This window comes from Peromyscus leucopus, chromosome 7 (assembly GCF_004664715.2).
Source record: "Peromyscus leucopus breed LL Stock chromosome 7, UCI_PerLeu_2.1, whole genome shotgun sequence".
Lineage (NCBI taxonomy): Eukaryota > Metazoa > Chordata > Mammalia > Rodentia > Cricetidae > Peromyscus > Peromyscus leucopus.
This window is the reverse complement of record NC_051069.1, coordinates 56,735,917-56,759,996: the sequence shown is the minus strand read 5'-3', so window position 1 is coordinate 56,759,996 and position 24,080 is coordinate 56,735,917. Positions and strand designations below refer to the sequence as shown.

The 24,080-nt window shown below is 41.7% G+C and overlaps 1 protein-coding gene across 4 annotated transcripts in view; it reads left to right on the top strand.

Moving 5' to 3' along the window:
• Mtmr2 (myotubularin related protein 2) overlaps positions 1-24,080 on the top strand; it is a 59,890-nt gene that overhangs the window by 15,535 nt on the left and 20,275 nt on the right. For all 4 annotated transcript variants that reach the window (XM_037207761.1, XM_028873112.2, XM_028873113.2 and 1 more), the window contains 4 exons: positions 12,537-12,642; positions 18,169-18,244; positions 22,764-22,858; positions 23,219-23,329. In XM_037207761.1, the coding sequence (XP_037063656.1) occupies positions 12,537-12,642; positions 18,169-18,244; positions 22,764-22,858; positions 23,219-23,329 (388 nt within the window). The remainder of the gene's footprint in view (positions 1-12,536; positions 12,643-18,168; positions 18,245-22,763; positions 22,859-23,218; positions 23,330-24,080) is intronic.

Genomic DNA, 24,080 nt, shown 5'->3' with positions numbered 1-24,080 from the left:
CCCTAACTCTGTTTCTTCAAGGATCAAATTGTTAGACTTTCACCCATTTTGACTTTCTGCTTTTATATTTAACTCCATTGTGGTCAACTAGGGTTTTCTGATGGTTAGGAAGGGTCCTTTTCTCACCTCCGTTAGCTAGAACAGCAGTTGGCATGGTGTTGTTTGTGAGGTAATGTGCTAAGCTGTTTGTTATGTGTGTTATTTCATTTCATCATTATAAGTATATGAATAGCAAGTGGTAAGTACTCAGTGGTATTAAGTAATTTATGCAATAAATTTAAATAAAATTACACCTATGAGTAATGCCAGCTATTATCATAAAGCTAGGCCAGTGTTTATCATCTTTCAAGAAAATTATTTTCCTTCTAAAGGAATGTTTTTTGACACATTTCTCTCTGGCCTATTCCCCCTCCCCCATGCTCACATAGTGGATATGATTTTATTTCCTATATTGTGGGATTGAAATAATAGAATTCTCACTGATTGTGTTACTACATCCTTCTAATGCCAGCACTTAAGCAGTGGAGATAGAAGAGTCAGGGATTCAAGGCTAGCCTGAGCTACATGAGACTTTAATCTCAGAAAACAAAATAACATTTAATAATTTTTGTTGTTTTGTTTGGCCCTATTTCAAAGGCCATTTTATTCACACTGTGGGGCCCATAGTCTCCCATTGCGAATGCAGGTTCTGCATTGAACAAGTAAAAGGCATCTGTTAACTTTATAAGTCTGTTTGGACTGTATAATCAAACCTCCATCCATACCATGTGAGATAAGTCATGAAGTTTATTCTGTAGCCATCAAGATTTATCATGTCTTATCTGTCTCAGAGCTGTTCCCATGTTAAAGTATCAGCTTATATATCATCTGTTTTGTAGTCTTTCTTGGCTTTTCCCTTCATGTCTGTAGCTGAGATCCTCAGGAGGTCTCCTTCTGTCAAATCGGATCTCGACTAACTTTGTAGGAATCCATAGCTTTTTGTTTCCTGTGGAAACAACTTCTCCCCCAGTGCAACACATTGTCCGACTTCCAATTTGAAGTCAAGACATCTCTAAAGTATATAGGCTGATTTAATTCATGAACCCGTTCCACAATCCAGTGTCTCTCAGCAGCTGCAGCTCTCTGTTCATTAGCATTCAAAAAATTCGAAGTTAACAAAGCGCTATACAGGATCCAGATGCCCTGAGTATTTCCCATCTTTACATGGCTTTTTAAAAATATTACTTCACTCTCTCTTTAAAGACTTTATTATTTTTCAGTCGATTGGCTTGATCTGTTTGGGAGGCATCCAGGCAGTAGGACCGGGTCCTGTGCTCATGGCATGAGTTGGTTGTTTGAAACCTGGGGCTTATGCAGGGACGCTTGGCTCAGTCTGGGAGGAGGGGACTGGACCTGCCTGGACTGAGTCTACCAGGTTGATCTCAGTCCTTGGGGGAGGCTTTGCCCTGGAGGAGGTGAGAATGGGAGGTGGGCTTGGGGGAAGGGGAGGGGTCGGGAGGGGGGTAGAATGAGGGAATCCGTGGCTGATATGTAGAACTGAATGGTATTGTAAAATAAAACAAAATAAAAATTAAAAAAAGACAAAGCAGATCATAAAAAAGACTTTATTATTTTTAAAGTATTTATTTTTCTATGCCTGTTTATACCCATTTTTTCTTTCTTTAGCATTTAAGTACATTTTTTTTTTTTTTAAATTTTATATATTGTGTCTGTCTGAAGCAGGAGTTTGTGCCCAGTGCTGGCCTGCTCATGTACTCTGCTGCATAGCAGGGCCTCTTAACAGAGCTGAGCATCTTGTATACCAAGCCTATGCAGTCACTAGGAAGCTGCTTTTGACTCCATGTTCCAAACTTTTTTTTTTAGCTTTCTTAGGCCTTAAGTGAATATACGTGGCCCCACTTTGGGTGTGATATGTAATGAATCCTTTTCTGTTCTGCCAGCCAGCTCCCAAATAATGACACGGAGACTTCTTATTAATTATGAAAACTTGGCCTATAGCTCTCTTGTTTTTTTTTTTTTATGATTTATTATTTATTTATGTGTGTGAGTGTTCTGTCTTCCTGCACATCTTCTTGAAAGAAGAGGGCATCAGATCCCATTATAAATGGTTCTGAGCCACCATGTGGTTGCTGGGAATTGAACTCAGGACCTCTGGAAGAGCAACCAGTGCTCTTAACCACTGAGCCATTTCTCCAGCACGCCCTATAGCTCTTATAACTTAAATTAACCTATTTATATTAATCTATGTTCTAGCACATGGCATTACCTCTCTTTCATCATGTACCTCCTCTTTCCTCTCCATGTCTCCTGGCATCTCCCACCTGCCTAGATTCTTCCTCTCCCTAGAAATCCCACCTATACCTCCTGTCTAGCTGTTGGCTATTCAGCTTTTTACTATACCAGTCACAGCAATACAGCTTCACACAGTGTATAAACATCCCACAATAGGTGATGTTTTAGTTGAGAGATGAAATTGAAGAAGGTGCCTGGGGGAACCATGCTGCCAGAAGAAGTCTGGTTCATTTAAGGGTCATAGGGAAGGCTTGTTTGTTGGACACGGGGAGATGGACACCCACTGGGAAGCTGGAGAAGTCTGAGATTAATTAGGTCATGCAGTGAGGAATCTGTGGTAAGATTGGAGGGCTTTGTTGCTGCTTTTTGCTGTTTTGGGGATAAGAGATCACTGTGTTGCCCAGGTTGCCTCAGGACTGTGATAATCCTGCTTCAGCTTCCCTAGTCCCAAAATTAGCTCCACAACTGCCTCATAAAAGGATTTAAGCCAGAGAATGACATGGTTTGTTTCTACCTTTTTGCTATTGCTATTGCTGTAATAATGATGCTGTACACATTTATGTATATGTTTGTATCTGTTCATGTGTCTTGTGAGGCCATGTTTTCATTTATTTTAGGTCTATATTTAGGAGTGGAGTTTCTAGGTGATAGTGTGTCTTAGTTTCATTTCTGTTGCTGTGATAATATACCCTGCCCAAAAGCAACTCAGGGAGGAAAGGTTTATTTGACTTACAATTCCAGGTTACAGTCTATTATTGAGGGTAAGTTAAGGAGAAAGTGAAGAGCAGCTGGTCACATCATGTCCTCAGTTAAGATAGAAACAAATGCACCCAAGCTGTCTGAAGAACTTCTTCACTCTTACACAGTTCAGGACCCAGCCTAGGGAATGGTACTACCTCCATCACTTAACAGTTAAGACATCCCTCCATAGACATGTTCATAGGCTAGCCTAATCTAGACAGTTCCTCAACTGAGCCTCTCTGCTCAAGTGATTCTAAATTTTGGCTACTTGACAGAACTAACCATCATGTAGAGTTAGTCTCATTTGTCCATCAAAAGTGACTGCTTCATTTTGCCTTCCATTCAGGAGTGTTCGAGTTGTAGTTTCTCTACATTTTGCCAATTTATAATGTCCTGTTGGACAAATAGAAAATAGACATGTAATTTGCAGTAGTCTAAGGATGGGGTGTTGAATTAAGACTAAGAACATTTCACTGAAGTAATATGTCCAGATAATATGGAAATGGATCTACAGGGCTTTAGAGTGATTAGATGAAGTTGGTGTTCTAGCTAGTTTACATCTGCTTGGCACAGGCTGGGAGTCATTGGGAAGAGGGGAACTCATTTTGGGAAAATGTCCCGACTAGATTTGCCTGTGTGTAAGACTATGGGGCATTTTCTTGAGTGATAATAGATATGGGAGGATCTAACTCACTGTGGGTGGTGCCATTCCTGGGCAGGTGGTCCTGGGTTCTGTAAGAAAACAGGCTGAACAAGCCATGGGGAGCAAGCGAGTAAGCAGCATTCCTCCATGGTCTCTGCATCAGCTCCTGCCTCCAGTTTCTTGCTTTGAATCCCTATCCTGACTTCCCTCAGTGATAGAATGTGACCTGAAAGTTGTAAAATGAAATGAACTCTTTCCAACTCAAGTTTGTTTTGCTCATGGTGTTTTATAACAGCACTAGAAACCCTAACTTGAGCTGGGCGATGGTGGTGCATGCCTTTAATCCCAACACTTGGGAGGCAGAGCTAGGCGGATCTCTGTGAGTTCCAGGCCAGCCTGGGCTACAGAGTGAGTTCCAGGAAAGGTGCAAAGCTACACAGAGAAACCCTGTCTCGGGGAAAAGAAAAAAGAAAGAAAAGAAAAGAAAGAAACCCTAACTTGTAGAACAGTTTGTAAAACAGAAATGGAGAAAAGATAGTCATGGTTTTCAGAAGTCACTTGGGAAATAGACTTCTTTCTGGGTGCTGCCGTGGTTCTAGCTGAGTCTTGAGTGGACTCAACTTCAAGATAGCTTTCATTGACAGCTAAGCTTTAAGAAGCCTGTGAAAGTGTAGTATATATCGTGTGCTAACCGATTGCCTCACAGGAGCTGTAAGCCTGTGAAAGTGTAAAGTTAGGGGTTAACATAGCAGCTGCAAGATACAAGAGGACATTGAGGGTTTGCAAAGACAAAATATAAAATTTGATGCTCTTGAGTTCAGGTTGGATAGGAAGGGGAAGTGAAGCAGGCAAGGGAGAGCAATGGATCAGGAAAAATGGAAGGGTTGAGGGGGTGGGGTCTGTATGAGCTGAAGACTAGCTAAAAGGCAAGTAAGAAAGCAAGACTGTTGGAAATGAAAAGCATTTGTGGTGAGAAATTGAGTCCCTCAGGTTAAAGATTATAGAGGCAGAGTTGTTCTAGAACCAATAAGGTTCACATTGATGACCTGGGAATGTGGATGGGCATATATCCTGACGGATAGTAAAATTGCCACAAAAGGAATAGAAAGAAATAGGAAAGGGCCAGGTGACCAGGAAAAGCCCTTTGTGTGTGAGGCATGATTAATTAACAAGGAGGGATTACATGTTGTATAAAATGTCATTTATCTCATAAGTTTTCTATGTGAAGATGGGAAAGTACACTACTATAGAAACATGGGAACTGAACTAGAAGAATCATGGGTTTCTTTGGCCTTTATTAGATGTGAAGAAAAAAAAGCTGCTCTGATTCAAGGAGCTGGGGGAAGTAGATTCCTGAGAGGTGTCAGCTAAGGTTGAGTCGAGGCTTTGAGAATTCTGCTATATATGCCAGGGGTGTATATTCTGTGAGGTAAAGATTTCAGCATAAGGCCGGGCGTTGGTGGCGCACGCCTTTAATCCCAGCACTCGGGAGGCAGAGCCAGGCGGATCTCTGTGAGTTCGAGGCCAGCCTGGGCTACCAAGTGAGCTCCAGGAAAGTCGCAAAGCTACACAGAGAAACCCTGTCTCGAAAAAAACCAAAAAAAAAAAAAAAAGATTTCAGCATAAATATTGAGGAGAACGTCCTAGACAGAGAAAGTGTGTGGACGAAATGGTGTAATATGGTAACAAACACATGTAACTAAGAGATGACCAGAAATAGAAGTCCAGCATAGCAAGAGTGACAGGGATGTGGGGTTGACTCATGAAGAGTGTGTGCCTAGGAAACTTGAGGACCAGTGTGGTATTGTTGATAAATGATGTTAGCAGACTGCACAATTTGCCCTGAGATCTAGTGCCTTGCCAGTTACAAGGTTCTTATTTTCTGGCAGTTTATAATTTACAGGGGAGGTGGTCCTGTAGCTTAGGCTCTCCAGTTATGAGGAAAGTGGTTAAGTGAAGTTAAAGACTGTGGAAAAAAAACGGAGAGTTCAGTTCCAGCTGGAAGGCTGGGAACTTCTTGGAAAACCTAGATGTTTTCCCCCGAGTCTGATAGGAAAGGTAGCCTGTTAATAAATGGACTGAGCTAAAGAAATAGTCTGTGTGGGGTGGCATGAGGTTTGGGTTTATGGAACAATTGGTAAAACAGATCTTGACATGAAGATGAATTATGGAGAAATGGAAGGAAAAAAGTGGAAATTAAATGTGTTGTATTAGTAGCCATGGTGACCAGAGCATGCATACACTAATATGTGAGAAGGAAAAAAAGGTCCTGAAGCAGAGCTGTGCTTCTGTGCTGTGGCCCCTCAGTCTGAGAAGACACCACACACACACACACACACACACACACACACACACACACACACACACACACACACACACACCCCGGCAGCACTGGATATGGATAGCAGCTTTTGGCAGCCCTGCCAGTGTGTTCCTGGTGTAATCACAGGAAGAGTGTTGTGACACATCCACACCCTTGTGCCCCCCAGTTTCATCTTGTCTGAGAAGAGAACTTAAAGGTTGGCCAGCTTGTTCTTGCCTGAAAGCCCAGATTTTAAAATCTGAGACTGCAAACTGTTTGTTGATTTCTCTTATTTATTTTTCTCTTTGCTTCTAACAGTTATTTGGTTCCTTGGTGCTACGTGCTACATTGTTCTGTCAATATTACAAATATAATTTTTAATTGTATTTTAATTGCTTTTAAGAGTTATTATCCCTATTCTTGCAGAAGGTTGTGAGATAGTCCTATATGTATTTGAACTTTCTCAAATTTTAATATTTAATATTTAATTGAATAGAACAGAAAACCCTATTGCAGTAATTTTAGAAATTGAGGTTTATTTATTCTATGTGACATGAATTCCTGGGCTATGGGATGGCTGCAGCTGTCCAGCTGTTTTGTGAGGCCCTAAGGACCCACCCTCTGTCCTGGTAGACTTTTTGTAGTTCCCCTATTTACAGAATGACTGCTGTACTTCCAAGACTGATATTTTCACTTCGGGCAAGAGAAAGGGAAGAACTGTCTTGCACATATTCCATACTCCCTGTTAGTAAGAAAAGATCTCATTGCCATTAGCAGACTTCCCATCTAGTCTCTACTCACAGTGACCAGAGTTGTCTCTTGTGGTCTTCCTAGCCACAAGGGAGCTAAATGGAGTCTGTCTTCTCAGGCTCTCATCACAGGATGTGATGGGAGAGAAAAGGGACTCGTCCATGGAGCAGTAAAAATGAATTATCAGTTACACAGTGGTCTTAAGCTTTATTTCACCTGCCAAGGAAAACAGTGTTAAATTAGTGAGAAGCTGGCTGCAAACAAGAGGGACATTTTTAAGCAACCAGTTTTTCTTTTCTTATGGTATAGAACTAGATAATACAAAATAACAGGTATTTTGTTTGTTTATGCAGTGATTTAATATTTTGTTTATTTATTTGTTATATAGTTGTTATAGACAGGCTTAAGATAGAATTGTTTATTTTAAAGCTAAAAGAATAAATATTGTCACAGTTCTAAGATAGGAAGCATTTCAAGAAAATATAATGAAATAAATTTAGACTTTTTAACTATTTATTTATTTATTTATTTATTTATTTATTTATTTATTTATATTTTGGTTTTTCGAGACAGGGTTTCTCTGTGTAGCTTTGTGCCTTTCCTGAAACTCACTTGGTAGCCCAGGCTGGCCTCGAACTCACAGAGATCCACCTGCCTCTGCCTCCCGAGTGCTGGGATTAAAGGCGTGAGCCACCACCGCCTGGCTTAGACTTTTTATATAAGAAAACTTTTAATATATTTGAGAATGAGACTTTAAAAAATACATGTTTTTTATTTGTTGTTTGTTTGTTTTTTTAAGCTGTGCATGGTGGTTCACACCTGTAATCCCAGTACTTGGAAGGCTGATGGCAGGAGGATTACTAATTGGATGCCAGTCTGGGCTAAATTGTGAGACTAATTTAAAAGTGTGTGTGTGTGTGTGTGTGTGTGTGTGTGTGTGTATGTGTATGTGCGCACGCATGTATGTACTAACATGTCTGTATATATATTTTAAATCTGCATTTTAAGCTTTAATGCAGTGTCTTTTCATTGTTGTCTGTTTTGAATATTTTTCCATATGAATATTTTATACTGATTTAGATTTTTCTAGTAATAAAAATAAGAACATAATTTTTACCCTTGAGAGACTTAAAGTGTGTGTGTGTGTGGGGCCTGGATTATATATTTGACATCAGTAAATAATAAAAAGTGTAATGTGATCAAGTATCAAAAGTTGTATAAGAATTTAAGAAAGTAAGGTAACTGTTGAGTGTGATTACTTCCATAGTAGTTCATGACAGTCTCCGTGAGAGTATGGAGTCAAATGTGATAGGACCCTCCAAGGTGCAAAGGCAGGCCTATCTGCACACCCAGCCCTGCTGAACCATGCCTAGTTTCTTGGATGTTTTATGTGCTTTGATGGTGCCATACCTTCATAGTAATTTTTTACTCATGAAAATTTATTGCATAACTCTTTATTTTTAAATGTCCCATTTAAAAAAATTATAATACTGTGTCATTCATGTCACATAGTATTATATGATGCATTTTATGTTATAGGTCCCCCTCACACTCAAAAATTCTAAGGCCCTCTTACACTTCTCTGCAGAAGTAAAGACTCCTCAAACAGCATGTGAATACATTTTTAAAAAAGAAAATTAGTATAACACCATTTTAAGATCACTGCACTAACCAGCCTTAAAACCAGGGCAGACTCTGAATTGAATGCTGGCTTTTATAAGTGTATCAATAACACTTTGTGGTCTTAGAGCATGCTCACAAATTGGGTCCTGAAACACAAAACCATCTGTAATCACCACTTTAGTGTTTACTGAACCATCAGGTTTATGTCAATAGCAACATAACTTTTCAGTAAAAACTATGTTGCTGTTCCCCCTCGCCCCAAATCAAGCAATAATCTTGTCCAAAATCTACTCACTGATGTAGAATATTAACCAACCCACTAGTGAGACACTAAAAAGGAAAATTCACAAACATAATCTTTATTTAACTCTTAGTTCTTTTGTGTTAACATAAACTGTTTAGAGTACCAGTTAAACATCATGTCTCTATGTACTATGGTTAGAAAGTATTCTTTGCAATACTTTTTGTTTGGCTTTTATGAGCCTGGTAAAGCCATTGAGGGCTTGTACTTAACTAAACTATTTTTAGAAAGGGCTGGAATACAGCACAGCCTGGCATGCACAAGATCTGGTTCAGTAAAAAAGCTCCCATCATGTGCCATTGCCTAAGTTCACCCTGAATTTTCTGATGTGTGTGTTTATGGGGAGGGGAGCTGTTATCACATGACCCATTTATTCACTTGTATGTTATTTCACAAGCTTGTGGACCACAAGCACATGCCAACTGCCTAAACACCTCTCAGGGGAGGGGGAGAGAAGGCACGGAGTCAATGACTCAGACACCAGGAGTCAGATGAGAAGCAAAAGGCAAACTCACTTATTGCAAGCCTAAAAACCCCCTCCCTGCACCCCATTGGCTGTCAGCCATTTCCTTGGCTGCGCTAGCTTTTTCTCATTGGCCCTGCCAGCCGGCTGGCTCATTTTCTCCCCACATATCCACTTTTTTATTTATTTCTTTGGCAGTTTAGTGGGAGTTGAGGTTTACTGTGGGATGTTGTTCTATATGCTGTGAATATGTGTTGCTTTTTAAATAAAACGCTGATTGGCCAGTAGCCAGGCAGGAAGTATAAGCAGGCGATCAGATGAGGAGAATTCTGGGAAGAGGAAAGACAGAGTCAGGAGTCACCAGCCAGACACAGAGGAAGCAAGATGACAAAGCAGAACTGAGAAAAGGTACCAAGCCACGTGGCTAAACATAGATAAGAATTATGGGTTAATTTAAGTGTAAGAGCTAGTCAGTAATAAGCCTGAGCTAATGGCAAAGCAGTTATAATTAAGATAAGCCTCTGTGTGTTTGCTTGGGGGTTGTGAATGGGAGAGATTTGTATCCACCAAGGGTGAGGTGGGACACTGAAAAACCTCTGACTGTAGAGGTTTATGCTTCTGCCTTGTCCCAGCCTCAGAGAGCATCCAGCATGTTGGATTGTGCCTGTCGTAGGTTGGCCAGCTGAACAGGTCCTTACCCATCATTGACTAACAGCCCTCAAGGGATTGGTTAAAAGACAGCCTTATTGATATCCATAAACCAGGCCTGTACGACTTCACAAGATATTCCAGAATGTCTTCTCCCCATAGGTTACAAGGGACATTGGCTATGTGATTGGGGAAAAGGAGCCCTGATTGCCACCCAGGTCCTTCCAGTGGACAGGGTGCCCTGTACCTTGGGTATTTTGTTGGCCTCCCATGCTGCTGATGGCAGGGCCAGGTTGGCACTTTCAGTGAGGAAACCAAAGAACCTCAGTCTCTGTAAGGATGGTGACACCTGCATCCATGTCCAACAGCCCTTTAACGAGTGAGCCATCAAGGTACACAGTTATCATGGGTGATTGCAGGAAAACAGGCAGAATACAGAATACCTTAGGGGTAGGACCATTACCTTTTACTGGCAGGGCTGAGGGTTGCACTTAAAGGAGCCATATTGTCTGAAGGCTATGAGTGGCAGTCCTTGGCCTAATGGAAGCCCTAATTACAAGTCTTGTTACACTTGGGACAGTGTGACTTAGGACATGAATTAGGGTAGTCCTGCTGCAAGTGGTCAAATTTATCACAGCCCCAACAAGTACGGTCTGCTGGACTGGCAGGAGCCTGGTGATCCAAGGACTGTGGTCAGTCAGATAAGAGGGCATCAAGAGAGGCTGTCAGGGCAATGATGGGGCCAGCTGTGGGGTCGAGGTCCCCAGGGCCAAGACTCATTTATGAATTTCCTCATTGAGTACTATTGCAACTACTGCATTATGCTTTGGGGCATTAAGCCTCTCCTATGTCAGTTGCTTAATTAAATCTCTCGGGTAGGGCCTCAGTTACTTGCTTGAGTGAGGAAATCTGTGAAAGACTCCCTGGGTTGTTGGACAAGATTATGAAAGTAAGTGGAGGGGTCACCAGGGGTGCATGCCTTAAGGTCCTTAAAGGCCAAATTGGAGACCTGTAGGAAGTAGGCATATTGGCCAATGGTAGATTGTGGGAAAGGATCAATCTATTGACTTCTCCCAGTGAACATGTCTAGGATGATGTTAAGCCCATACTGTAAGTTGAGGTGGCCTGGGCCTCCGCCTAGTCATCATATGCAGATCGCCAAATGAGAAAAACAATGGGTTCTAAGCCTTAAAGAAGGTGGTACCAATCTTGTGGGTTTGTAATTGCATAGCCCACTGTCTAAGGACTTGTTCAAAATAGGGGGAGTCTGGACCAGACTCATTGACTGCCTTGCAGATGAGCGTAAGATCAGTCACAGGGTAGGCACTCATGGCTAATTAGCTGCATTTGGTCCCAGATTAACAGGATAAACCTCTGGCCAGTGCCTACATAGCTGGGAAGGGGTGGAAGCAGATGTATGAGGAGTGTGTGTTGGGGAGTAGAGGGAGGGGCCAAATAGAGCAAGCCAGAGGGTGGAAGCCAGAAGGGCAGGGGGGCAGATGGAGAAACTTGAGGTGGTTTGGGTGGGGCTGCTGGACACAACTGGCTTGTTTATTCGTCATCCAAAGATGCAGGAGCCCCCTCAAGAGGCAGTGGGGAGATGAGACTGTTCATCTTCTAAGACAGTAGAAAACAATAGCAGAAAATGTGTCAGGCCCAAATGTTTTGTGCTTAGTGGGGGACTTCCATGGGTTTTCAGGCCACGGCTGTATGCCCATACAGTGTCTTTGGGCAGGGAGCAGCAGTCCAGAGCTGTTCCTGGGTTCCACCAGAAAGGGGACATCCATAGGAACAACAGCAAAGGGCAAAAATCAGAACCCAAAAAAGGATTGCAGCATTCATAAAATAGACCAACGCAGGATCCGTGCCCGTGCCCATGAGGGCACCAGCCCCACGTTGGGCACCAGATGTTACAGCCAAACTGCCTAAACAGGTGAACAGGTAGGGGAGGGACTGAGAAGGCATGGAGTCAGCAATGCAGACACCAGGAGTCAGGTGAGAAGCAAAAGGCAGGCTCTTGTATTGCAGATATGGGGTGAGCCTAAATACCCGCCCTGGCACCCTGTTGACTGTTGGCCATTTCATCAGCTTTTTCTCATTGGCCCCATCCGTCTGAAGTTCGTAAGTCACCGAGTGCAGCAGCAGACTCCAGGTTGGCTTAAGGGAGGATGCTATTTTGCATGGTTATGCGCACTGCCAAGGCGGCCTTGGCCCTGCCAGCCTGGCTGGCGCCTTTTCTCCGCAAGGGGACTGTGCCAAATTTACCTTTGAATCACTGTGCCTGATTAAGTAGTTTAACATATTGGAATGTTCTTTTAAAATTTTTTTACATTGATTTATTTTGTGTGTTTATTTGGGAGCTCATGTACAATGGCATGTCTGTGGACATTAAAGACCAATTTGTGGGGAGTTGGGATTGAACTCACATCATCAGGCTTTGAGGCAAGCACCTCTACTTGTTGAGCCATCTTACCAGCCCCACCCCCATGGATTTTCTTTAGATGAATAAATAACTGAATGGATGGATGAGTGGATAAATGGAAGGAATTCATACAAATCATGAGTACTGCGAACGTCTATTCAGACTTGAGTGTCAAGAATACGTAACTGTTACAGAACAGAGTCTGTAATTTTCCTGTCTTTAGGAGCCATTGAAGAGGCACCCAGGACCTGCTGATGTGCAGGTAGCAGTAAACGCTGGTGTATAAAGCAAACATCTAAAATTGGTCCACAAAGCCCCGTTTTCCAAAACACTGTGTCTTTATCTTTGTAGTGCCTCCACTTCTCAGTCAGAGAACTCGGTGCACACGAAATCAGCATCTGCTGTGTCTTCAGATTCCATTTCAACTTCTGCAGACAACTTTTCTCCTGACTTGAGGGTATGTATGCTGCATGAACATACTGAGGGGATCATACTGTTCAGTGTCTGGCCAGCACTCTCAGCAGAACCTTTAGTAATTAAGTAGGTAATAGCAGAGAATTCTCAAAGACCTCAGTTGTTATAAATTGTTCCAGACCAGGCCAGCAAGTTTGAATGTTTACTTACTATTTTTTAAAAATGTACGTTTCTTCCTTAAGTTAGTACTTTTCAATATTTTGTCTAATTTTTTGTGGTATTCTTTTCCTGATAACTTCCATATTAACAGGGAGTAATAGCTAACATGCATTGATAACTTACCATAACCTCACCATTGCTCTAAGTGTTGAAGTTAAATTATCTCTTGTAATACTTGTGAAGTTCTGTCATTTCCACATAGTATCTCAGATTAAGTAATATGCCCAGAGACTCATAGCTAATATCATAGCTAATCAGTTGTATTGCCAGTTGCATTAGTCAGGGTTCTCTAAAGGAACAGAACTGATAGAATGAAAAATCTATATATAAAGGAGATTTATTAGTGTGTCTTACAGGCTATGATCTGAGTAGTCCACTGAAGGTTGTCTCCTGATGAGAAGAAGGCCAAGAACCTAGTAGTTTGTTCAGTCCACAAGACTGGATGTCTCAGCAGTCCCGATCTGGTGCTGGAGTCCCAGGGAATTTGCAGAGAGTTCCTGGTCTTCAGTCTGTGTTAGTATCCAGAAGAAGTAGACTCTAACACCAGTGAAGGAATGCCTTAGCAGCAGAAGAGACGAACTTACCAGCAAGAGTGAGGGCAAGCAGGCATAAAGCAAAAGCTTCTTTCTTCATGTCCTTTTTAATGTCCAGAAGGTGTGGCTCAGATAGAGGGTGGATCTTCTCACTTCCAATGATTTAATCAAGGAAACCCCTCACAGCGTGCCTAGCTGCTTGGGTTTTAATTGATTGCAGATGTAGTCAAGGTGACACTCAAGACTAGCCACCACACCACTCTTCTGTCCTGTTGAGTCCAATTCTATAGTTAAGTTACATAAGCACTAGGTGATGTATCATTCTTACACATCTCAGTACCTTTTTAAAATATTCCTGTATTTTTGTCTTATTTCTACAAAATTAACCACATCAATGATAGTATGTTTGTGAATTCATCTGCTTTTCTTCAACCACTTGCTTATGAATGATAAAGAAAATACATTTTGTGTATGGTATTAATTTAACCCTTTCTTCAGCGTTTTTTTTGTTTTTGTTTTTTGTTTTTTTTTTCGAGACAAGGTTTCTCTTTGTAGCTTTGGTGCCTGTCCTGGATCTCGCTCTGTAGACCAGGCTGGCCTTGAACTCACAGAGATTCGCCTGGCTTTATGGGATTAAAGGCGTGCGCCACCACCGCCCAGCTCAGAGTTTCTTTTTAAACAGTAGACATTAATTTTCAAAGTTCTGGAAGATGGGAAGTCTGGGTTCAACGATAAAGACCACTGTCTGCAAGCATATTCTGTGCAGTGTTCTGTGTTGTCCAGGATGATCAAAGAAAGAGGGTCACCCCAGAATGTAGTTCAGGCTCTCTGGCAGCAGGGAGGAACAGTTTCTATGAGCTGAACCCTGAACAGCCATGCAAAGGGGGGTTTATTGATAGTTACAAAGAAGTTGTTATTTGGGTAAAACAAGTTTCTTATATCAAAGCCCCTGACCTAATCTATGTGTTCGTGAAGGAAAGCATCCCACCCCTGCAACTTTGCTTCTTATTGTGCACTGTGTGCACTACTCAATAGTGCAAGACGCTCCAGTGTGCCAGGAGTGTCTGTGACTACAGTCACGCAGTGACTGCTTTAGCTCCTTCAGCAAAACGACTCCGTAGATAACAGAAAACACTGCTATCCACAATGGTTTCTTAAAGGTCTAAATACTTCTAGAGAACAACCATTCCAAAGTTTACTCTAGATACAGTGCTTTTACTATTTTTTCCTCTACAGTAGTCTTCATGGCTTGTCTTGTTATTCACATGGTAGAGAATATAAATATCTTAAGTAATGAAGTTTTTTGCTGTTTAATATTTATTGAAAATATTATCTTTTTCATTTAAATAAATGCATGAAGACCATTTAGGATATCTATAAAGGTTTTGAGATATTTGTCTTTTTTTTTTTTTTTGTGAAACTCATGAAACTCTAGATGAGAGTCATTTCTCCAGCTCCAAGGGTTGTCTTCACAGTCTTTGTGTGTTGTGCTAGTGACAGCAGCTGGCTTCCTGGGATGTTGGTTCAAAGTGGTTTGTGAGTCTATTGCTGTTCTTCTTATATGTGCTTTATATCTATTTTTGTCTGTTGTTGGATTAATAAAAGTAGGGCATAAGTTTGATTTTTGAACTTTTTTGTCTACCTGTGGTCAGGTCTTACTAGTTAAAACAGAATTGGTTGAAAATACAATTTTTTAGTTAAAAATAAAGTTTACCTCTGTTGTCACCATCTCTGCATAAAGCAGTGGTTCTCAACTTCTGGGTCAATGTCCCTCTCAAAACTATTTACATTATGATTCTTAACAGTAGCAAAATTACAATCATGGAGTAGCAACACACTAATTTTATGGTTGGGGTCACCACAGCATGAGGAACTGTATTACAGGGTCACAGCATTAGGAAGGTTGAGAGCCTTTGGCATAAAGGCTTCTCTCATTTTCTTAGGATACCATGTGTGCCGTAAGTAATAAGTGACTGTCTCAGACTTGGGCATAATGAGGATGAGAGTATTCATTTGTATATAAAGTATTATTTGTTATTCTTATTAGGTCAACTTAATTTTAGATCAGTTTCGGGTTTAAGAAAAACTGCCAACTGTTAGTGCAGAGTTCCCTCATAGGTCACGTGTAGGTTCTTGTGTTGTTGATGTCGTATGTCATTAGTGTGGTGTGTGTGTCATGTGTAGTGAACTGGTACTTACTCCCGTTACTACAGTCAGCCTTTGATTCAGATTGCCATAGTTTAATGAGGGTCCTCTTTGCTCCAGAATCCAGTTCTTACCCAGAACGTTTAACAGTTGTGCCTCTCAGGCATCCCCACACTGTGACAGTGCTAAGACTTGTTCCCAGTGACTGTTTGGGAAAGTGACGGGAATTCTGTAGAATACATTCCATTTTTACTTATTGTTAAACCGGTTCTGGTTTTGGAGAGACAGTGTTGAGAGATGGTGTTGTCCGTGAACTGCCAGCAGGCTCAGCACCATCATGTTCGCCTTGCTGATTGAGGTGTGGAGGTTATTCAGTGTAGAATAAATACTCTGTCTCCTTAGACTTAAGTCTTTGGAAAGAAGTTACTACATACAGCCCACCCTTGAAAGCTGTGCTCTGTTACCTGACCCAGGCGGAACATCTACATACATTATTGGTATTATTAGTGGGAGATACATTTCTCTGCCCTTCTTTTTGGAGTTAGTTACCTAGTCATTTACTTCATTATGGGCCTGTGAATATTAATGTACACCTTAGAGTGACCGATGCTCTCTCTCACTGTGGAAGCTCCCAGTGGGAAGATATTTTGCTAAGGTCTCACAAACTTGGTGATGTTGGAGAGTTCTTTACTTTCTGCATCATGAGATGCTCATCCATACCATGTTCTGGTTGTAGCACCGTAATCTATTTTTCCAGAGGATCCTGTTTCCTCTTTTCTTTTCATCTTTGATTTATTCTTTGACATGTGAACAATGGATCTTGGTCATATCTACTCTCGGTTCCCACTGCAATTACCCCTGCCTGCCACCTCAGTGAGCCGTCCTCACTGCCTGTGCCCTCCCATTCTCTCCCCTCCCCTCCCTCTCTCTGGTGCCTTGTTCTTCTTCAGGTACCCAGAGCTGCAGTGAGTTTACCAGTGTAATGGCCATCCCATGTCCAAAAGAGAGCTTTCCAGAGTATTCCTTTCCTTTCTTTGGCTCTTACATTGTTTCTAGCCCCTCTTCTGCAATGTTCCCTGAGTGAGCACTGTGTGTGTGGGGGGTGGGGGTTGGGGGGTGGGGGGGTGGCAGTAATGCATGACTGGCAGAGTGGGGATTGTAGGAGTATGCTGGAGTCCAGCTCCGACCTGCTCCCACCAAGGGTTCTTGGGTGGAGGAGAGAGGAATGAGGAAATAAATATTAGAAAGATAGAAAGAGATGATAAGAAATACAGAGACCCAGGATAGCTTCAGGAGGGCCCTTGGTCAATACCCAGCCTTCCAGTCTTTTATTTAAAATGGCTTTTTGTAATATGCCAAGGGGAGAGGCAAAAGACCTCCCCCTTGCAAGATCAAAGCACACCACACAGCCAAGTGTAGACCCTTTCAAACACCTGGTAACCACACCCGTGGCCAAATCATTTGCTTATGCATCTCTGCAGGGTAAAACTAGCTCAGATTCTCTGACCCTAAGTAAGGCCTCATTAGGAAGCCTCTGTGGGCCTCCACAGGGGATATAGATGTCTGTTTAGGGCTAAGGACTCAATAGTAACTTACTCTCAGCACTTTGACCAGTCATGTCTGCATTCATTACTGACCACTTCAAAGAGTAGCATCTCTGGCCAAGAGGGCAATAATGGTATGCATGTACAGACAAATATTTAGGCAGCATCTGACAGCATGACCGTGATTCTGTATCTGCTTCTTGGGAAAGTGGAGCATGTTTCCTGAGTCAGGATTTAATTTAATACCTTTTATCCAATAAGTTGGGGAAGAAAGGGTTTATTTGGCTTACACTTCCACATTGGTATTCATTGCTGAAGGAAATCAGGACAGGAGCTCAAACGTGGCAGGAACTTGGAGGCAGGAATTGATGCAGAGGCCACGGAGGAGTGCTGCTTACTGGCTTGCTTCTCCTGGCTTGCTCAGACAGTTTATTAATAAAACCTAGGCCCACCAGCCCAGGGATGGCACCATCCACAATGGGCTGGGCCCTCTCCTGTTGATCACTAATTGAGAAAATGCCTTACAGCTGGATTTAATGGGGGGCATTTCCTTAACTGAGGCTCCTTCCTTTCCAATGACTCCAGCTTGTGTCAAGCTGACACAAAACCAGCCAGCACAGGCTAGCTATCAGTATGACTTAAAAAATTTTCTAAATAGTAAATGTACACAAGGATCTAACTTTGCCCATTGTAAATGCACTCTGCACTCTTGACATGGCTCATTGGAAGGGAAGTGGGCTTTGGACTTTCCTACCATTATTACGGAGCCCGAACTGCTGTTTATTTACCTTTGTGACTCTGAATAAGTTAACGGCCACTTGGACCTAGTTTTCCTTACCTATGAAATGAGGATAAAAAGCTTACTTTATTTTTATGGCATTTTAGGATTTATTGTGAAAATATGCAGTTTTTCATATGAATGTAAGATTTTACAATTCTTAAGCATTAAGGAAATACTTTTAGAAAAATGGCAGCTTCATATTTTATGTGGCAGTTTATATAATTTGCTTTAAAGTAGCGTAATAAGATTATAATTTCAAATAAAAGCAAACAGTCTGAATGAAATTTGAATGGGAAAAAAATAGCCTTTCAATAAAAAATGTTTCTTTCTTACACACCCCCATCTAGGTCCTGAGGGAGTCAAACAAATTAGCAGAAATGGAGGAACCAACCCTGCTTCCAGGAGAAAACATTAAAGACATGGGTCTGTAATGGTATTTTCAAATTGTTTCTTCCTGACTTGCACAGCTGCTCACTCACTTGCCTGTAGCTCCCAGCCTGTGTGCTCTAAACCCAGATCCAGAGCTGTTGGGAGTACTCCTGTCTGGCTGTTGGGAAATATGCAAATTTAATGTTATTCTTTTTAAATTGTTGCTGAATTCTGTGAAGGGAAGTTTAATTATTTTGAATTACTGCATTCAGATACTGGGGTTGCCTAACTAAACAAGTGATTTTTATTAAAGTATGCCTCTCATTTGCTACTTTATAATCTTCTTCCTTGGATAAACTCAGGTTAATTTTGGATGGTCTTTCATGTCCATTGCAAGCAAGCGTTGTGTGTAGACACGGTCGCTGCCCAGTGCAGTACTCCTAATTCGGATTCTGCACTGGGGATGAGCAGAAAAGCTATTCTTTGTGCTCCTGTTTTGTTATGCTTGCTCACAAAACAAGTACTCATAGATGTTGAGGAGTAATAAGTTAGGAGGGTGAAGGAAGCACTATCTGTGCTAAAGTAAGCATCATCTCTCGTACTCACACTCTTCTAGAGGAAATGCCTCGTTTTCCCTGAGTGTCACTTCTAGTAGTGTAAGATAGGCATGCCAGAGTGAGGGCCTGCCCTCGGATGGGCTGATGGTAACTACCAAGACTTCTAGTGTAAGATAGGCATGCCAGAGTGAGGGCCTGCCCTCGGATGGGCTGATGGTAACTACCAAGACTTCTAGTGTAAGATAGGCATGCCAGAGTGAGGAGCTGCCCTCGGATGGGCTGATAGTAACTACCAAGCTTAGTAAATAGCATGCAGATAGATCCCTCGATGGCTGATGTAATACAAACTATGTAAGATACATCAGTGAGACTCTCAGCTTAGCTTCTTAGCCCTGCTTGTTCTTCGAATTGACACTGAGTAACTTCCTCCATCTTTCTTCCTCTCAGCTGTATCTGTGACTAAGCTTGATCTGGTGAGTTCCTGTTGAGTTAGCTATATTATCAGCATGGGATGCTAAGTGAGGAGATAGTTATCCTAATGATCTTTAGAATAATATTGTGGGAAAGACATTAGCTGTCTCAGCATAGGGGCCGTCCTAGCTAATAAAGCCCCAGCTCACCCATGACGCTTTCTTTGCTGTTCTGAGCCCAGTGATGCTGCTGCTTCCATTCCAGTGTGTGCTCTTACAAAGAGGCTTCTACTGTCTGCGTGCCCGGACTTCATCCACAGCCCATTTCCTTACTGCTGGTTCTTTCCAGTCGGTCATGTCTACTTAGTAGGTCTACCCACATATATGAGTTAAAGATACAAAAATGTGTAACAAGTGCCTCTGTCTCTGAACCAGGCTTAGCTATCCCGAGCATCCCTCCCTATTCCAAATGTTCTTAGCCTCAGCCTTACTCTTTATCTTAAATTCTTACCCTCAGGAGCTGCTGTCTCTGCTTCTGCTCTTTTCTAATTTAAATACTTTCTTGGTTGCCATAAATAGTGTTATCTGAGTGTGTGGAAGCAAGTACCTATGAGTGACTTGACATGGACATAATTAATAATGATAAAGAGAGGTTTGAGCTTGATGAATAATTCAGAGTCATTTGCACATGGATGTTTGCTGAAAAGAGGGAGGAGCAAATTAACTCAGTTCACAGAGTTGAAGCTACGTGCAGAGGGAAACTGGGGAGAGGAAGTGTGGGGTGGAACACACTGCGGGCCAGACTGAACACTTGAGTTCACTTGAGTGCGCTGTGCACGTTCTGCAGGGCAGCCAGCGTCTCCTGTTGCATGGGTTCACGCCCACTCCACACTTGTACTTGCCATTGCAGAGTCCTGTCTGCACGTTTGCACTGCTTGAGCGCTCCCTGACCCTGTGGCTGAGTGGACTTCCCTTCGCAACAGTACTTCCTGGTTTTTTGTTTTTTGTTTTTAAAACATGGTCTCTCTACATAGTTCTGGCTGTCCTAGGGGAATTCACTGTGTATACCAGGCTGGCCTCAAACTCATGGAGAGCTGTCTGCCTCTGCTTCCCAAGTGCTGGGGTTAAAGGCGTGTGCCACCACCGCCCTGCATCTTTCTATGTGATTTGAAGAGGTTCATTATCCTCTTTATGCTGGCATCCCTTACAGTAACTATTAGGGAGCCTTCCTTTGACCTCTAAAAGTTTAAGATAAGGAAATCTACATACCTCAGCACTACTGGGCAGCATTACTCTTGCCAAATTTAGAAGAATACCCAACATAACATCAAAATGTTTAGAATCATTTTCACACAGTTGTTCAAAACATAAATTTACTAGACAGAAGCCAAAGGTTGGGACAAATGTGTGTATCTTCATATTAAAAAGACCTTGGATTTTACATTGACTTAATATAAATCTGTGGTTTAGGTGTTTTGCTTAGTAAAATTGGGGGTTAGTGAGGGGGCTCAGTGGGTAAAGGGACTTGCTGTAAAAACTGACAACATGAATTCAGTCCTTGCCACCTACATGGTAGGAGGAGAGTATGTCCCTCTTCAGATTGTTCTCTGACCTCCACATGCATGCTGTGGCCATGGCATGTACACTTACAAATCAATAAATGTAATAAAAAGCAAAAATGGTAGTAGAAGCATTAAATGAATGCTGTAGGAATTAATAGTCTCAGAATATTATGGCCTGGTATTCCCACACTTTAGTTACTCAGCCTTTGATGTAGGGGTCAGATGCGAAGCAACAGTGCTATTACTGGGTTAGCTTTGTGAAGAGGTAGCCTAATGTTCTTGGCAAGGGATGTTTTTAGTCAGGAGAACTGGATCCAAGTCAAAGTACTTCATACACTTTACATACTGTGTGACCATTGCTGGCTGGTTCTGCCAGGTACTCTGCTCAGGGTGCTAGTCAGAGTCTCCTTTCTCACTGGTGTGAACCTGTTAAAGCCATCTCTCGGGGAGGGCCTGCAGTGAGAGAGCTTGGAGAACAAAGCAGAGACTGACTGGTATTGGCAATGGTGACATTGCTGTAGACCTCTATTTGCACAGTCCTTACAACTTTAGAAGCACATGCATGCATCTTCTCTCCTTATCTAATGATGAGGGAGTGCAAAAAGGGCCTCCTAGGATGGCTGTAGGATAAGAATGCTGATTGCTTTTCCTGCATAAGAAAACTGACATCCAGAACCATTTCAATGGCTCTAATAAAACTTTCTTAGTTAAGCTACAAAATCATAAGGCAAACAAAATCTATCTTTATATAGTGGTGGGTTTATTTGATTTCAAAAGTTTCCCTCTAAATGAAACATGCACTGGAAATTAAGAAAATGTAGCTCACACTTCTGGGAGAGCTGATTTGAAGTTTAGAGACAATTGCTAAAAGATTGGTCTCATTTCAAATCCCATACAAAGCAGTCAGCCCTTCATATTGATTAACATGAAGCACAGATAGGAAGTTTCAGTGTCTTATAGATTGTGCAGGTCCATGTCTCCCCAAAAGCACCCTGGGGGGAAGTTTGTAGAATGCTTTGGTTCTGTAGGATTATCCTGCATTTCTTTGGGGGAATTTGATGTTTTGCTCTAATAGTGGCATGGAAGGAATTTATAATACTTAAAGATTAAAAAACAAACAAACAAACAAAAGAACAAAAACAAAACCTTGTATTGGGCATTATGAAGTCTGCCATGGTAAATATATTTTGAACTAGTGATTGTACTTACCATGTTTAATCAGTTAGTGCATGTTTTTAGAAGTGTAATGCCATATAAATCCATCATTTAGCATTTAATAAAACATTGATTATGTTTATTTCTAAACTTTGATGTCAGTTTTTAAAATACTTTATTCCAAAAAGGCCGGAGAGCTGGCTCAGTGGTTAGGAGTGCTTGCTGCTCTATTGGAAGACAGGGATTTCATTCCCAGCACTGCTTCTGTCTGGGCATCAGGCACACACACACACACACACACACACACACACACACACGCACGCACGCACGCACGCACGCACGCACGCACGCACGCGCGCGCGCAGTTAAAACACTGGTAACACATAAACAACATAAACATGAAAAGAAATGTTATTCCTTCTGCAGTCTTAATGCCTCAGATGTAGAGTCAGCTCAGTACTTCTGGTATTGTGCATATTGTGGTCATTGTATTTTTAGAGAAATAGTGCAAACTAAATTGTGACCTGGAAGACAAAGCCACAGACGAAAGTGGCCTAGGAACTGGAAGTGAGTTCTGCCTCTGTTCCTACGTTGATCATCTCCCCGCCGCTCCAACCTCTGACCTGTTTCATTCAGCAGGGACAGCAGGCAGTGTTTGTTCCTTCTTGCTGGCTCAGGAGAGGCTCCCTCTGCCTTTCTGTTTATTCTACAGTTCTTGGATTGAGACTAAATTGGAAGCTTGGATTAGGCTTCTAAAACTTCTTTAAATTGTTTATTCTGTGACTTACTTTGTCTTAATTAGACAAGCAGTCAGATTAATTTTATAAAATGTGTAAGCAGTTTTTAATAGCATATAGTGTCAACTAAACTGGCTATTTTGTCTTTTCAGCCAAAGATGTGACTTACATATGTCCCTTCACTGGTGCTGTACGAGGAACGTTGACGGTCACAAATTACAGATTATATTTCAAGAGCATGGAACGGGTGAGGTTTATTTGGTTTGCATGGCATTTGGATGCGTTTGCTCACTTCTGATTTACTTTTTGTTACTGAGACAAAGTCTTAACTATGTAAATATGGCTATCCTGGAACTTGCTGTGTAGACTAGACTGTCCTCAAAGACCTGCCTGCCTCAGCCTACAAGTGCTAGGATTAAAGGTGTGCCTCACCACACCCAGTTCACTTCTGGGTAATTTTTGATTCAAGAATTTCTGGTTAGGGTTTTTAACATTTTGGGGGGATGAGTGTTGGAGATTGATTGAACCCAGTGTCCTGTCCTGTTCCTGTTATTCAAGCACTTTACAGTTTTTTTTAGAAGTTGTGTGTTTTCTTTTCATCTTGCAGGACCCCCCATTTGTTCTAGATGCTTCTCTTGGAGTGATAAGTAGAGTAGAAAAAATTGGTGGTGCATCTAGCCGAGGCGAAAACTCTTATGGCCTGGAGACTGTGTGCAAGGTAACTTTTACAATACTGGTGTGGTTGTATTTGCTTTGGAAAGCTATTAAATAGAACCTGTATTTGAAACCAGTATAAGTGGACTGCGTACTACAAATGTGTTCTTATTACAGCAAATGTTATTTGCTGTTCATGCACATGGCATTTTATACCAGGACCTAATCATCACCAGTGCACACCTTATTTATTTATTTGTTTGTTTTGGTTTTTTGTTTTGTTTTGTTTTTCCAAAACAGAGGAGAACAAACCTATCCCTGTGCAGCCCCAACTATCTTGGAACTTACTCTGTAGATCAGGCTGGCCTTAAATTCAGAGATGCCTCTGCCTCCCGAGTGTTGGGATTAAAGGTGTGTGCTACCACCACCTGGCTTGTGCACATCCCAATTTCAGACCACATCACTTCTGCTTGTTCTCTCAGTGCCCTAAGTAAAAGAAACAGTGTGTGTATCATACAGAATGTTTGTATATGTTAATCTTAGACGTTTGTTGAATCTGATGTTAAAATTAGTGACTGAGTAACTGGTATTTTCTTCATTGATGTCAAAAGAGCTCCATGAGTGTAATGGCTGTCATCTATGTGCACAGTACGTTGCTTCTTGGTCATTTCTCTTCAAAAATAAACAGTGCATAAAGTATAAGACAGTGTGGAAGAGGCTGGCTTTGAGATCTTATCATTTTAGATCTGTTTTTCTGTGGACCTGTAGCATTATGAATTATAGTTGGGTCTCTGCTGGAGAGAGATTAACCAAGA